Source organism: Ruditapes philippinarum, unplaced genomic scaffold, assembly GCF_026571515.1.
Source record: "Ruditapes philippinarum isolate M1 unplaced genomic scaffold, ASM2657151v2 ctg671_1_1_1_1, whole genome shotgun sequence".
Lineage (NCBI taxonomy): Eukaryota > Metazoa > Mollusca > Bivalvia > Venerida > Veneridae > Ruditapes > Ruditapes philippinarum.
In genome coordinates this window covers 296415-313670 of record NW_026857357.1, presented here as the reverse complement: position 1 = coordinate 313670, position 17256 = coordinate 296415, and the positions used below count along the sequence as shown (strand labels likewise).

Below are 17256 nucleotides of genomic sequence, written 5' to 3'. Positions count from 1 at the left end.
AACCGGGTCAAAACCTCTGGCAATAGAGATGTTTGCTTTTCAAAGATATTTATGGAATGATTTGAGCACATTATAAAGACATTATCAATCACGCAATGTATACCTTTTTATCGTGTAACGGGTAAAAAACGGTAGTATAGATTAGTTTAAATATTAAACATTGTCTCTTATGATGGTTTTGAAATCGTTAAATTAAAGCATTTTTATGCTTTCAGAAATATGTAATGCTTAATGCAAAAGATGGTATTTCAAAAGTAACTGTAATTGTATTTTAAAGTTTAATACATTAACGTAAATGTCTAAACTTTATTAAGTAAGAATATTTTATTTTGAATCAATTATTTTACTCTGGCCTTTGTACACATCTGACATTGACCCCAAAATTCACTAGACACTACTGCATTATGGCAAAATTTAATTGTGTAGAAAAATACAAAAAGGATCTACTTCTGTTTCTACGTTTTAATGTTGTATTAATGCAGTGGCATACCATTTTTCACAAATGCAATCGAAGTTAAAAGATCCTGTAACTCAATGTTTTTATGGCTTTTATACCATAAATGTAATGTTCAAATGACAATATAAGTTCCAAAAGCATTATTTGTAAAGATATTACCGAATTTACATATCATGTAAATAAAGGGAGGAAATAAGAAATTTTTTTTCTCTAAAGTCTAAGTCAATTTTTTCGATAAGAACACATCTGACATTGACCCCACAATTCACTAGAACCTACTGCATTATGGCAAAATTCAATTGTATAGAAACAAAAAGGATCTACTTCTGTTTCGACATTCAAATGTTGTATTAATGCAGTGGCATATCATTTTTCACAAATGCAATCTAAGTTAAAAGATCCTGTAACTCAATGTTTTTATGGTTTTTATACCATAAATGTAATGCTCAAATATCAATATAAGTTCCAAAAGCATTATTTGTAAAGACATTACAGAATTTACATATCATGTAAAAAAGGGAGGAAATAAGAAATTTATTTTCTCTAAAGTCTAAGTCAATTTTTTTCGATAAGAAATGAATGCATATATTTAAATGATTACATATAAAGCGGACAAATATTTGCAGTATATATTTTACATATTCTTCAATTTTTGAAAATTGTTTTAGAAGCATGATTATATACATGTATACAATTTCACTTAAGTGTGTTAACAACCTTAATTATAACATACAGGATCTTTAACTGTCATTTAAACACAGATAATGTTTGTGTAGTTATTTTACTATGACGTATCGCCATTAGCACTTCGTGAGATTATGTCTTTTTATTTAACTTGTTAACCTCAGGTTACATGTGATATATTCGGTACGTTTCTCACGCCTTCTTTGTTACAAAGTAAATACTCTAATAGATGATAGGAAATACGATTGCAGAATTTCTAAAGAAATAATAAAAGTTTTCAATGTTACAATGAAGAGCAGCAATCACGGAACGCACGCCCTAAATACCTTGAAGAAGCATCACATTTCCAAATAAAATTATTAATATATATTATTTTGTGTTATAAAGGAGCACGTTTTTTTTGTTGTTGTTGTTTTTTTGTGGGTTTTTTTCCGGAAGTGGGATGTTTGTTTATTGTTATGCCTTCGAAGGGCGGCTATAGTATTCGCACTGTCCGTCTGTCAGATGTTTTTGTTCGTAGTACTTCTCAGCGACTACTCAGGAATTCAACGTCACTTCATCGAAAGCTTCACTATCAAGAGAAAATCTTATCTGTATGATTTGGAAAAAAAATGTATAAAAAATTTGACACGATGATTTTTCACAAAGCGATGTCCTTTTATGGTTTTCCAGTTTCGTCTTTAATTTTTCAGCTATAATTTATGCAAGGACTATATCTCAACAACCACTGAATGGAATTCAACGAAACTTGAAAGCTTCACTATCAAGAGCAGATGAGCAAATAAGCAGTCTGTTCCTTCCCAATGATTTGTTACACAAAATTATGTCCCTTTAATAATATTTTGGCTGTTATTTCTGTATTTACTGGTTCTCCGCAACCACCGAATAGATTGTATCAAATCACCACAGGAAGCTTTACTACAAAGAACATGTTTGCAGATAAGTAGCAATTTCCGGTAGGTACAGTGATTATTTTATACAAATTAATGCCCCTCAACTGTCTTTCAACTCCTCCTTTGTCCGGACTTCTTCTCAGCAACCACTCAAATTCAATCGTCGCTACCAAATGATGTGAACAGAATCACATTTTACAGGAAAGGTTCTACAAAGACGTGTACGGATTTATATGATTTCAAAATATTTCTTCTATTGTATGAAGGCATTGGTGTTTCAATTTGCTAATTCATCCAAAAGATTCACGACATGGTTTAAATGTTTCGAGTGATTACTGTAGTAATAGGAAACTAAAATTAAACATAACAAAAAACAAAACTTACGATTTTCAGGAAAAGCTATTGTTAATAATAAATCTTTGTTATATTGTTATAGAAAAATTATTGATATTGTAATTAATTGCTCATAATAAGGTATGTTTTTTCATGTGTTTGTTTCATTAAGCACAGCTCAAAGGGTTTTGGCTGGTCAAGCTCAGAAATCCGTTTTAAAGATTAAAAATTGTATCTATATACATGTATGAATTTACGTATATGTATCATTTAATCAAAAACTCGATTTATTTGATGAATAAGTGATTTCAATATAAAAACGTATGGTAGTGAAACATCAGGGTTTACAAATGATATATCAATAGTACGAGTTTCATTATTTATAATTCTTGATGTTAACCAAGACTATCCAGAATGCTAATGGATAGTTGGACAGAACTGTCATACAATTAATTCATTATACAGATATTGTTAAATATTTAGAAAAGATTTTACGAATTAGTGAAATAGATTTATTTGCCGGACCGATTATTTACTAAAATATTAAATTTTGAAAGAGGTAAGTGTACTAGTAATGGTGACTGGTGTTCTATGAATGTTCTTTGCGTTTTTGCACTGCATGGTTAAAACAAAATATGTTACAATTTTGTGTTTAGTTCCGGGTACCAGACTTTTCAACCGGAAGACCAAAGTACAAAGGATATTTATAGGGAATCTGCCATATAAACCTGGAGTCTGGTCATAAAAACTACTATATGGTGTTTATGAAATTCAAATGTTATTTTGAGTGGATATTCAGAAGAAGAAAAAATCTTTTTCGAAACAAATCATAAGTCGTGGACTGCAGATTTAAGAACCGATCATTATTGCAGTTTAATCATACCAATGTCAAAAAGAAAACAATCAACATACCGTATATAATAAAGGCGTTCCTGTTCAATCACCACACATCATTTAAGGGAATATACAAGCTTGATACATACATACCATTTGCTTTTTTTAAATTCAAATAGCATCTTGTATACAGTAAGTAAGTAAAATAAGTAAATTGTTTAATAAAGTGACATGTGTTTTAAACAATACAATATACAATAATGAAGACAATTATCAGAACACCCGGCCCAATGGGCCTACTGACACCTATCACATTTATACAATTATTTATACGTCTTGAAGTCAGATATATATAATAATTTTTACAGGTTGATATTAAAGAGAGCTTTAGTACGTGAATGATGAAAGCAAGACAATACATGGATACATTTTAAGGATTGTTACTTATTATAGATATAAGTCCTTCTTTAATGATAGCTTGCACTAGATATTTAGCAACTATACATTTTATTTAATTGAAAATAATAGGTGACTTAATAAAATATTGCCTCTTATGTAATAGCAGACGATCTTTATGTTGCCCTCTATAACCTTGCTATGACCTAATTCCGTGATGTCAAAGATAAGTTCATTGTTATATATGTAAAATTTGACACATGTTTGTAGAGTTTAGGCATATACACAACAAAGAAGATCATGAAAGGTTCGGCGTTATCTTTTATTACTTTACTTTTATTTTCCTATTTTTATTTATTGTTATATTTATACTTCTGTCATAAAATATAGACATATTATTATATAGTACTACTATTTAAGTGTTTTAAGAAGATATTTGTTTTTATTGTCTTATTTGCTACAATTATCAATAATGCCGTTTATATTATATAAGACCCTACGTTATTAATGCTTTTATGTGTAATTCCCAAATACTTTTTTTAACAGTACTGATTATTTTCGTACAACATTTATTAAACTATGAAACGAAACTTGTCGTGTACCTGAACCCTTAATTTTTTAAGGTGCCAAGCACTTTATTACAATCACCAAATACATTCAAGGGCATCAAATTTTAAGTTGTTTTTTTTCAATAATTTTGGATTTTTTTTTAGAAATTTGAGCATCATGGCCATAGCAATATAAAGAAATATGCGCATGGTACCGATTTCTTTAAAAACAAATATCACCACCTGCGTATCTAGCTGTTTGTTTTTGCCACAGCTGGTCGGTGCCAGTGGAGTGGTCAGTATTTTGCATTTTACTATGGCACTCTACCAGTCTACAGAGTCTGAAGTTTTTTTTTCAAAATAACTGGGTCTAAAACAGTTTCAATTTCATCGCGTTAGACGACCTTTAGTTTAAAGTTTAGATTTCAATAGGCCATGTCTAAGGTCTGTCACATTATTACATATAAACCTGGTCTGTCACATTACAACATATAGCATGAGCCCAATATTATTTCCATAATTCAACCCAAAAAATCTTATCCAGATGTAGAATAAGCATTAAAAGATATATGTTTTTAATTGAAATTAATCACATGTAGATGAAACTGTGACACCTTGTATATCATTGAACGCTACGAATTATCGGGGCAATCAGACACAAGAACATTTCGACGTATTATCTTAGAGGATAAGTAATTGGGTAATGTTATATGATTTCTTGAAATTGTCTAACGTTTATTGTAATGCGATCATTGTACTTTTTAAGGCCCATTTAACTCTAAAAGCATTTATTTAGCTTTTACTTACATTTTTATCATCTGTAGCATATTACAATTTTTACACCTCGGCCATTTTGAATTACTAATCTTTTAGTTCTTCTTCTCTTTGGCAATGAATACATTTATAATGACGTAGCATTTCGATAGTATCACAAAATATCATTTTGTTTACATTTTGCTATCTTTATGACACATTTTTTGTACGTCAAATGATATTTGTTTAGGTGATAAGTATCTCACATGTTCTGAGTCCATAATAACAACATTTTAAAACGCACGCGTTTGCCCTTTCTAAAGAAGATAAAAAAAAACATTATCTGGGCTTGATTTGACTAAAACTATACTTTTATATATCTACCCTCGAACATGAAGCTTGTTATATAAGCCCCAGGTATCAGCTAAAACAAACTTTAAATTAACACGAAAAAAAAAATCTTTGTTCAAGTTTTGGTACTTTCTTTTTCAGGAGTTACATATTCCATAATTAGCGTGTCTGTAATTACGTTTTTCTCAGGTGAGTTTGACATTTTCCTCTAATTCTCAAAATAAAATTGAAAGTAGTTAAACAGTTGAATAAGTAATCTATTTCAAGAGCTTGACAGTAGCATAATGGTGTGGAAAATGTTACGGACAAAATACAAAATCTGCCTAAATATCAAAAGACTGCCCTACTCCCTTTGAAAATTAAACGTTACCCCAAGGAGTTGATTAACAACCTGATGACAGCATTTAAAGTTTTGATAAGGGAGTACACTACAGCCAATAAGGCATGAAACTGACAAAAACATATTCCAGCCCAGTTCATGAACGTATCTTTGAGCTGAGCTGGGAGAGGGGCTGCTTGCCTGAATCCGCCACTGCCCATACATTCTAAATAATCATTTGAAACATGTCCGTTGGTCAAATGGATAATTGATTATGTTTGCATCGGAAAATACAAAATTGAATACAATTATGACAAAAAAATTAAGTTCATTTGACTTGTGCCCTTACCAATTACACTGGTGCCTCATACTTCCAAGGTACCCATAATTCCAAGATACAAGGGATAAACAGTCTCAAGTGTCTCCTAGACCTCATGCAACTGCCTGTAGTTAAACTTTTTTCTTTTTAATTGTATTGTTATTGATATGCTACATATACGACGGAGAAAATTTATTATTTTATTCAGATTAAGAACCAAGTATATTATTTCACCATTTTACTTTTAGTTTTCATATCTTTCAAGACAATTGTCTTTAATAAACAACCATTTAGATATTTGGTACATGCATGATGCCATAGAGAAAATCCACACTTTCAGACAGGATAAAAATGCACTAAACAAATAAAGATTACTATTGGTTTTGCTTTTGAAACTGTTAAATTGTTATTGCCTTGGAAATATTATTGTGAGAACTAGTCAGTAGATACATGTTAATAGCCATGTTGTGTACATAATTGCTTACATGCAAACATTAAATGGAATAAACAATGATATAATTGACATGTCTTTGCTACAATATTCAACGTATTTTCCCGTATTTTATTCTTCTAACTTTTGTTGTCTGTGTTAAACTGTTAAGTACCTCGGTATTATGAGGCACCGGCTTACACTTGGTGGGCATGATACTTCAATTATCTTATATTCAATTCAGATTTGTGTCCGTTATACCGCTTTAAGTTAAAACTATTTATCTTATCTAATTGTAAACTTAATGACCGATATAACGAAATGAATATGAAATATTATTTCCTTTAAACAATGTTCCTTAATGTTCAAATAGGTCATGTCATCATAAAATGAGGTCATATTTTATCACTTATCACCATTAAAGTAATGTGGAGAGATAAGGAAATCCAAGTTGAGGTTACCTAATACTGATATAAATTGACATATATTTGATTTATTCTTATGTCATCAATGTATAATTAAGTCACATAAAAGTGTTGTAACAGTATATAACAAATTATACATAATTTCCTATTTATGCTATTAAAATGTTTACATTAATGAATAAAATTAATAAACATTTATTATTGTAAATTTGATGTAATTAATAATGAATATGGACTGTTTGAGTAATAAATGGATATTGAATGAGTATAGGTTCAATACTGAACTTATTGAATGGGTCGAGTAAAATTATATTGTGCGAGCATCTGGGGAGATCAATAAATTTAGTAATGAACCGACACGAAAATAATAGTCTATCTATCACATACCCAGAAAAGTGTTTTTTATATAATAAAACAAAAAATGATGAAAAAAATCAAATAAACATTAAAAAAAACTAAATTGATGCTAATCATATCGAGTTGCTAAAATGATTTCAATAAAAACATTTGTCAAAAGGGCGCGTGTAAAAAAGTTGCGGTTTAAGATAACATTGTCATGTATTTTCGCGACCCACTAATATGTAATCTAAACTATACCAACATTTTCATATGCAATTTACACTATACCTACAATTTAAATTCATCTTTAATGAACACCATCATCCGATTTCCATTAAACATTGACCTAATTTCATTTAATTGATGTCCATATATGAAAGGATGAATTACGTTGGATCATTATCAATAATGTTTGTTACGTCGAATTTCATTGGACAATCGTTAAACTCATATTATCAATAAACACGGCTGCTGCATAAATGAAAAACGTTCCTCTTATCAAAATGCAGCATTTGTAAATTCGTTACTAAGTTATATATGGCCGTATTTGAAAGATTGTCCATACCGACCATTCAGCATAACAGTCTGCATATCGGAATGGTGTTCCCATTAGTTTTACCCATGCCGGAAATTCCATCTTGTATTGGGGTTGCCACATGATTCATATTCTATACAATGGCGTCATTTAAGCGCATTTTATGAATGAACGTCGTTAAAATTACGTCATTTCCCTGTATTTAAGATGAAACTGCGTGCTTTGGATGAGGTCAATTTGCCGTCATGAATTCATACGCTATTGTAAGAAAATAGAATTGGATCAATTGACATTAAATTCCATCAAGATTTGTTTCATTAAAGTTAAGAATATGAAGTATGATAGAATATGGTAGAATATGCACCCAAAACAATATCTGATATGCAGTTGCGGTTCAGATTGGAAAAAGCGTACCTCGACAAGCCTCGTTACCGCCAATGGGGCGGGTCCCCCTGGGACTTTTATTCCGTCAAATATGACATATTCTATCATCATGATACATTCTACAGTTACAGTAAGTGGACAGACGTCGGATTTGACGTGTAAAAAATGTGACAGAGTTGCCAGTCTTGACTTTTGTTCTGGTTCCCAGAAATGCGCTGATGATGAGGTAAGTATCTTGTTCTATAATTAGCTCGGGTCTCAATTATGACATAATTGTCTTGTTCTATAAATAACTCGGGTCTCAATTATGACATAATTGTCTAATTTTATAAATAACTCGGGTCTCAATTATGACATAATTGTCTTGTTCTATAAATAACTCGGGTCTCAATTATGATATAATTGTATTGTTCTATAAATAGCTCGGGTCCTAATAATGAGGTTATTATCTTTTTCTATAAATAACTCGGGTCTAAGATACTGCTCCGATTAGGTAATGATCTTTATAAGAACTCAAACGTAAGCATAAATAAAAACTTTGTTTAATGACCTTTGATTGAAATGACAATTTATGAAGTAATTTCATTGTTCTCCTCAAATAAAGGAACTTAGATTTATAAAGATAATTGACAGGCTAAATGGATATATAAAAACTTTTAAATGAATGTTAGCAAAATAACCAACGCCTAGTGGTTTGGTTTATATATGTCAATAAAAAATCATACCTTATATTATAAGCTTATCTACCTAACATAAATATAAATGGGTACCTACTTCAGTCACTATAACAAATATTTTCTAGTCAACAGATTTGTCATATAAAGCAGTATCCCGCCGCTCATGTTATAGATACAGCTTGAAGTGATGTGCCATAAACATAACTATACAACGAAATGTTGGACTTTGCCCTTAAATATCACCATACAGCATATTTAAATTATTATTTGATTTTAATTCTTATTCAAATTTTAAATAAAACAGCCTGGACTATATGTTTTGTAACTAAAATGGTTTAGACACCATATGCATGAATTATCCTTTCTGGGCATTTTAGACTGGTAAAAATCGTTTTGATTACTGTGCATTTGATGAATGTTAATATAATCGCTGAAGAAAATATTAATTATTTAATTATGTTCCAAATGACTTGATTAAGCCTTTCTCCTGTTTTTCATTTTACAGTCCATATACATGTATTTTTCTTTCGGCTAAAATTTAGTTGCGTAACATAATTGCCAATGCAAAAATTATTACTAATAATCAAGTAATAATGATTTCCATGTATTTACCCAACATGAAACAAAAGTGTAATGGATAGATGGATGGATGATTTAACTTTAAATTAAATTTAATTTCAGGTCTGTTATATGGACGAACTAATTACTGACCAACTTACAGTAGTTTACACTGGTGGATGCCGAGCAAAAAGTGTAAGTTGGTATATACATATTTAATAAGTGGATATATAAATGTTTAATATGTTGGTATATAAGTCTGTAGCATACTAAATTTTCACGGCAAGCCATCCGGTTAGCTCAATAGGTAAAATTTTACACTGTGAATCTGGCGTCGCGGTATAGGATTGATCATGAAATCCTTTCTATGGTCATTTGCACTGAACCTCTGCTTGGGCATGTACATAAGTAATCAGTTCCTTGTGAAAGTGAAGCGCCGTTTTTGTATGGAATGAGTTTGTCACATTCATTCGTCCAAGCTGTATTGATCAATGGCAAGAAAATGATCTAACCTTTGATAGTTAAAATTGATTGAAAAAATATATCTATGTCAAAGGTAAAAAAATGAAATTACGCGAAAATTAAAAAAAATTAATTTACGCGAAAATTGAAAAGAAATGTAACTCTCTTATTATATCAATTTCGTTAAAATTGACTTTAGTTTAGGATGCAAGGAGGCACTTCACGTGAAATCTAAGAATAAATGACGGTTAGAGGTGTCCCATAAAATATTATACATGAATAATAATAAATGTAGTAAAATTAATAATAATACTCTTTAACAATTAGTTAGTTTACCAATTCAATTTTCAACAAATCCTGTGATGCTCCTGAAGTTATCACTGGGACCAAAATATTTTTGGTCCCTGTTTATAATAAACACACAGCTTGAGAAAGTATTTCAATTAAATAATATATGGAAATGTTTTATGTTTAGGTATGCAAATCAGGTGTGGGCGGATCTCCATCAATAGGAAGGCGTGATTTACATAAGAGAGGTGACCTTGTAGCTTGCTCAAGATGTTGTGATTTAAAGCGGAAGTCTGGAGGTCTTGATTGTAACGCCAGACTGTGCGGGATAAAATATAGTAAGCTTCGATTTCACCCAAATTTTTGAAAAGATGATCAATCTATATCAGTTCATTTAGATATAGTTGTTCATTTAGTTGTTCATTTACATTTACGAAAAGTAAGTGGTGTCATTTTTTATAAATGCATATACATGTACATTATTTAGGAAATAGGTAATCAATTTTGAGTGCATTGTTTGTAAAATAATGCACGGTTCGAGTTTCGAGTTCAAATGCGCAGGAATATAATCATATAATAATATAATATATAATATACCTAATTATGCCTAATGATAAATTACAAAGCATTTGAACAATAACCCGTGCATTATTATATACTTCATTACAAGCAAAAAATAATATCGATTGTTAAAATGCTTATAAAAAGAGAATTGAAAAAATATTTTGAATTACATTATATACGCATCCATTTTTTTAAAAGCAGTGTATTAACAAACTTTAGATATGTCCGTTCCTTTATAATGAATAGTTTCGTAACATACAAAATGCAGTACAGAAAATCACACATGTACTATGCAACTTTAGCATGAACATTAACTGGTAACTGATTTTAACTAATTTCCAACACAATTTGTTATATTTTGTTGCTATATACTGAATTATTCTGATGTTTATGAGTGTAATGCATAGGTTTATTTATTTCATTTTTTTTTTCTTTACTTTTTTTTACTTTTTTTTTCATTTTAATTCATTTTCATTTTATTTAAAAAAAAGTGTTTATGTGTTTGTAATATTTTAACACGGTTATGGCTGATGGCAATAAAATTGTTTATGCCCCATTCAGTCTTGAATCTTGATATATAATTACTATAATCTAACCATTTAATCGTATTCTCACGTAAACATTTTAAACCAAATAAATGACTGCGATTGAGAAGCAATTGACAAAGTATACCTATTTATGTAATGCCGTAGCACCAGCCTAAAAAAGTTTCAATCTTCGACAGTGAAAGCTTTTATACCCTCCAGATGTTACAACCAATATAAATCATATTTAATTCGCTTTACATTTCAGCCGATACAAATTCAACAAGGTGTTACCTTTGCGATAATACAAAGTCGGACTCTGAACAAGGCGATGTCGATAGGCCAGTGGACTGTTTGTCCGAAACCACATGTCAACCGAATGAGGTAACTATGTAATTGATCTGTACTGTTAAATTTGAGCTTTTAAACATTTTGACACAGATAAACAAGATCAAAATGTTTAAAGTATTTGATAAGCAATTGAAAACAAAGTTGTGAAAATTTGAATCTTTTAAAAGTGCCCTGACACTGTTAATTGAAAAATGTTTCAGGTTTGGTTTGCTTGAGCTGCGTCTTCACTTTTCAAAATATGGAGGTTGCGTTTTATAATCTGATCTTATCTTTAACCTTTAAAGATGAACAAACAACCCATAATAACTTCAATAGACTTGGTCATTCTCAATCTGGACAAAACCATTTAGAATTTTAGGGGAAAATAAAATACTTACAGACTGTAAAAAGTGCTGACCAAGATAACACGACACGGATGTAGTACCGATTGATCTTTCGTCTGCACTGGTCGGGTAGGTAGAATCATTCTGTAATCGCCGACTGGCTATGGAGTAACTATCAAAATCATACTACGAATATATTTTAACATATTATTTGCAATTCTCTATATTGACTCATATGAACTCAAACAAATTTAATGATCAATTCAAGAATGAAGGTTTAATCAGAGAGATCACCAAGGTAACGCGAAAGGCATAAACAAGTCACACAGTCGGGCAGCGGGCAGAGTCGAGATAAGTCACCCTGGTGGATCGAGGAGGGCGAATTTTATTATTGAAATAACAATATGGATTTTATTTTTCAGGCTTGTGGATCCAAAAGACTCGATTTCGATGGAACTGACAGCTATAGATATACATGTCTTCCAAAACTTGTAGGTAGCTTGTTTTGAAATTATTATCTTTATTCGCTTATTTTAAAACTTTCCTTTTTATCAATATTTTCAAAACTTTTTCTTTCTTGGCAGATACTGTTAATGAAACCAGTGGACGAATATTTTTTGGGGTTTGCTCGACACTTTCGATAAAACGATAAAACGTTTATATAGTCTTGCAAACCATAGCATACCTTTCTTCGATAAATACCAAAATACTGTTTCTTGTCATGACATATACATTATGAAACAATTAACTTTGAAGGAATGGTCTCAAACTTACTCTAAATATGTTAAGCATAAGCGCGTAATAAATTGACCTACTTTTTTCTATTTCCGCAATATTCTTATTTCATCTGGCCATTCAAAAATATTCTTTTTTATGTGACAGTATAAATATACTCCAAAATATTTAATTATGTGCGTACAAAAATCCTATTGTACACGTTACCTCTTACGAAATTGTTCGTCTCAGCTGATTCTAACACAATAGAAGTCACAACTTCGTGAAAAGGTTCCTAATGAACCTATTTATCAGTCAGGCAAAGCTCAATTTGTTTCAAAATCTTTTGTTCAGTTAGACTCTTAAAAACAAAATGACAAAAATGTGAAACAAGAATGTACTAAAGAAGGTAATAATACTTTCTATAGACAAAAGGGACGATAAAATAGGACTAGAATTAAAAGTTTACACAAGAAGATATAATGACCCAGCTGCAATATTGTGTTGGACGACTCTCCAGGTACCATTGTACTTGTCTCAAAATAATGGGTATATCTTAGTATTGTAGATGTATTTCCAAAGTCAATGTGATATGAAAATCTTTATATCGACATACATGACAATATAGACCCCCTAATATTGGCAGTCATAGTGGTATTTGGACAACCAATGTACAAATGGACAATAAGAAAACAATCTATATTGCAAACTAATCTAATTCAAAATTTTTTTAGATTTGTACATTATTGACAAAAGAAGCACTCAAAAGGAAGGATGAGTGTATGACGAACCCAGATGTTAATGTGTGTGGGAATATTGGTAAGCGTGCGGCCACCGAGCAATGTACCGCGTGTTGTGGTGACGGACTTTGTAACAGTGGCACTTGCGAGGAAATTCTTGGTGAGTTATTTTCTCATGCCACAACAATGATGGATTAGATATTCCGTATTAACTGAATGTCTTTTTCTAAATTGTTAGAAGGGCAAGAAGACAGTTACATTAACTCCTAGAACCGGTTTAAATAAACAGATCAACAATTGAAAGCATTTTTCAATTAACTCAGCACGCACACATTCACCAAACTGAGCCTCACATTCATAAATCCAAGCCACACATACACAAAAGATAGCCACACAATCACAAAACCTTGCCAAACATTCATCAAACATAACCGCACAATTACCAAACCGAGAAACCTAGCAATACAATCACAAACATAGCCCCACAGTTACCACACCTTGTCATACAAACACCGAACCTAGCCATACAATCACCAAACATAGCCCCACAGTTACCACACCTTGTCATACAAACACCGAACCTAGCCATACAATCACCAAACCTAGCCACACAATTACCAAACCTTGTCATACAATCACCAAACCTAGCCGTACAATAACTAGCCTAGCAACAGAATCACCAAACCTAGCCATACAATAACTAACCTAGCCACAGAATCACCAAAGCTAGCCATACAATAACTAACCTAGCCACAGAATCACCAAACCTAGCCATACAATAACTAACCTAGCCACAGAATCACCAAAGCTAGCCATACAATAACTAACCTAGCCACAGAATCACCAAACCTAGCCATACAATAACTAACCTAGCCACACAATTACCAAACCTTGCCATACAGTCACCAAACCTAGCCACACAATTACCAAACCTTGCCATACAGTCACCAAACCTAGCCACAGAATCACCAAACCTAGCCATACAATCACCACACGTAGCCACACAATGACCAAATGTAGTCACACTTTCAATACACATACCCATGCAATCTACAAAAACTAGCCTCACAATCACTGAATATAAGAAAACAATCAGTAGGATAAACCAGGTGACACGTTCAAAATGTTTAAAACAGTAAAGCATTCTTTTGCGAGCCCATGGGGATGTAGAAATACTACTAATTTAAGGCATTTTAATCATAATTCTAAACATCTATAAAGAGATGCTCAAGTAAAATCAAGACTTATAATCAGTAAGATACTAAAGGAGTTAATTTGTCATATCTTTTATAAAATTGAACTTGATAAATATCTATATGCAAATGATTTAACTCATTACAGGACTGGAGCAGTACCTCGAACGCTTGAAGAAATCATGATCACATAATAGACAAAAATATCGTTTTTTACCCGACGATTCTTACATTTTTCATTCATTAACACACATATATCTGTGTTAAGATGAATTAGACCTTTTTAAGTTCATTCCGTTGGGTGAAAAGGCAATATTTTAGCACTAAATCATTCAAGCACCTTGTCCAGTGTATACTGGAATACGGTATTTAGTGTGCTGCTCAAATTCTATTTTTAGTCTCACTCATAGGCAAATGTCTCTAGAAACGTTTTCTTTCTCGGTAAAGCATTAATCTCCAGGAACCAAACCTGTATAGACCAAGGCCAGACTCAGTACTCTTGGTGAATCAATTTTTATATTTCTAAATTGAAATCCTTTAAGCTCTAAATTGACTATTTTATTTCCAAAGCAAATATGTTACAACTATAACAAATTATTCTTTCCTAGACCGACTATACAACTTATGGAAAGGCGGTGCTCTAGATTTTGATACGCTGAGACAAAATGGTAATCCGGTTCCACCACCGACAACAGTAGCACAGACAACAAAAGCAGGTCCTACAAAGCCACCCACTAATCCCCCTACTAACCCTCCTACAAACCCACCTACTAAGCCTCCTACAAACCCACCTACAAACCCACCTACTAACCCGCCTACAAACCCACCTACTAAGCCTCCTACAAACCCACCTACTAAGCCTCCTACAAACCCACCTACAAACCCACCTACAAACCCGCCTACAAACCCACCTACAAACCCTCCTACAAACCCTCCTACAAACCCACCTACAAACCTTCCCACAAACCCACCTACAAACCCACCTACAAAGCCTCCTACAAACCCGCCTACTAACCCACCTACAAACCCGCCTACAAACCCACCTACAAACCCACCAAAACCTGTGACGGCAACCGTCGTTGTTGCAGGCGCAAGCTCTCCTGCATCGACAAATACTACGGCAATTATTGGCTAATTGCTAACCATATGTTCTTATTCATTGAAATTAATTATAATGTACATAAGCATGTGTTCAATGCGTTGTATAAATGTGAATTGAATAAAATGGTGATGATATTTCTCCAATATTTTTTGAAGTTTTGTTCATTTTGAAATATATTTAACTAAACTATATCGATTTTAATGTATGCAAATTTATATTCAATGATTTTGCAATTCGTTTGCAAGTCCATCTATTTATTGAAAGCGGTGTTACACAAGATCAGATATACTAACCTGTTCTAACTTAGTATGTAGTAAACATCTCAGTAAATGATGGACGAAACACGGATCAAAGGTATCTTTCTCATGTTGAAAACTCTGATTTATTCAACATTGATATTTCAGAATGTTGAAAATCCTGATATCCAGGAAACATTGATATATCAATGTGGTCAATATTCATTGATCTTGGTTTCAATTCCTTAACATAAGTAACATTTCCATTGGTTTATCGATATTTTAGAAATCCGTAGAAACGGACAGGATTTTAATTGATATTAGTAAATATATGTGGGAAGAAGTAATTTCTTCCTAAGAAATTACTGTGACAAAAAACTGATACATGGCATCGTTTTACGATAATTTGTTAGCAGGCAAGTTGTCCCATCTTGAATTTACCATTCCATAGGAAAAAAAATAATAAGACTGCTGGAACAGTACCGACTTCTTGTTGATATATTAAAGATCTTGGTGTTTTCCTTTGAAAGTTACTGTAGAGACTTCCCGTTACAATCAATTGATAGGCATTTAATAAGACAAATCCGCGACAAAGCCATATCAGCAAATTGTGGGTCTGGCACAAGAGAGAAGAGCAATGGTTGGAAGACCAGAACGGCCAATAGATAGGCGGCGCACGCTTCATGGTAGATATAACAGGGGTAACTTAAGATTACCATCTTCTGACGACAAGAGTTTAATTTCAGTCAAGAAGGTGCATAATTGTAGGGCATTGGAGGAAGCGCCGAAACGCCCGTCAAATATGACCCCGCCTGAGAAAGCAGGTGGTAGCAGTTGTCAATGCCTTTTTGTAACTTCTTTCTTCTTTTTTATTATTGATTTTTCTACACGTTGATAAATCCCTTGATAAATGTATAATTTTGGGAGAAAAAAACAACATTCCAATCTATAGTTTGTAAATGTCCGATCAAGAAAACATACTTTTTTTATTTTTAAACGTGTTTAATGTCCAAAGATACGTGTTACATTTTAATTTGCGATTTTTTTTCTTCATTTAATTGGAAATCCCTCGATTAATGGTACCTGGCCCATCATTATAATTTTAATTGATATATTCAACATGTTGAAAATATTAAATTCTTAGATTAGGTAACATGTAATTAAATGTAAAAGAATAACTTTCAACGTGTTGAAAATCTTCATATACAGGTTACATTCTCCTTATTGATTTACATACTAGTTGGTGGATTTCTTTTTTTTTCAGAGAACTAAATGAGTAAACATACATAGTAATAACTGAATAAGTATAATGAAAGTAATAAACCTTTTCTTTAATCTGTAAAAGGTCAGAATTTATTTCCTAAATATGTATTTTCACATCATATTTTACCAACGATTTCAAATAAATACTACCTATAGAAGGTAAAGTAATTCTCTTGGATATTGGTACATGTCTTCAGTGGTCATCTAGTACGTAGTTCATTATACTTTGTTTCATTTTGATATCGATTTTCGACTTTATTT

The 17256-nt window shown here is 31.9% G+C and overlaps 1 protein-coding gene across 1 annotated transcript; it reads left to right on the top strand.

Annotated features, from left to right (window-relative positions):
• Positions 1–3799: 3799 nt before the first annotated feature.
• On the top strand, positions 3800–15637 carry LOC132749473 (uncharacterized). The gene is made up of 9 exons (XM_060739225.1): positions 3800–3904; positions 5391–5438; positions 8126–8226; positions 9359–9430; positions 10173–10323; positions 11342–11457; positions 12170–12238; positions 13196–13361; positions 15003–15637. The coding sequence occupies exons 1-9, from the start codon at positions 3898–3900 to the stop codon at positions 15527–15529; spliced, it is 1257 nt and encodes a 418-aa protein (XP_060595208.1). The 5' UTR covers positions 3800–3897; the 3' UTR covers positions 15530–15637.
• The last annotated feature ends 1619 nt before the right edge of the window (positions 15638–17256 follow it).

What these genes read in the sequence shown, in the direction of transcription:
- LOC132749473 (XM_060739225.1), top strand. An exon ending in CCACATGTCAACCGAATGAG is followed by an intron (nt 11,458 to 12,169) that starts GTAACTATGTAA and finishes TTTATTTTTCAG; the next exon opens with GCTTGTGGATCCAAAAGACT. An exon ending in ATACATGTCTTCCAAAACTT is followed by an intron (nt 12,239 to 13,195) that starts GTAGGTAGCTTG and finishes AAATTTTTTTAG; the next exon opens with ATTTGTACATTATTGACAAA.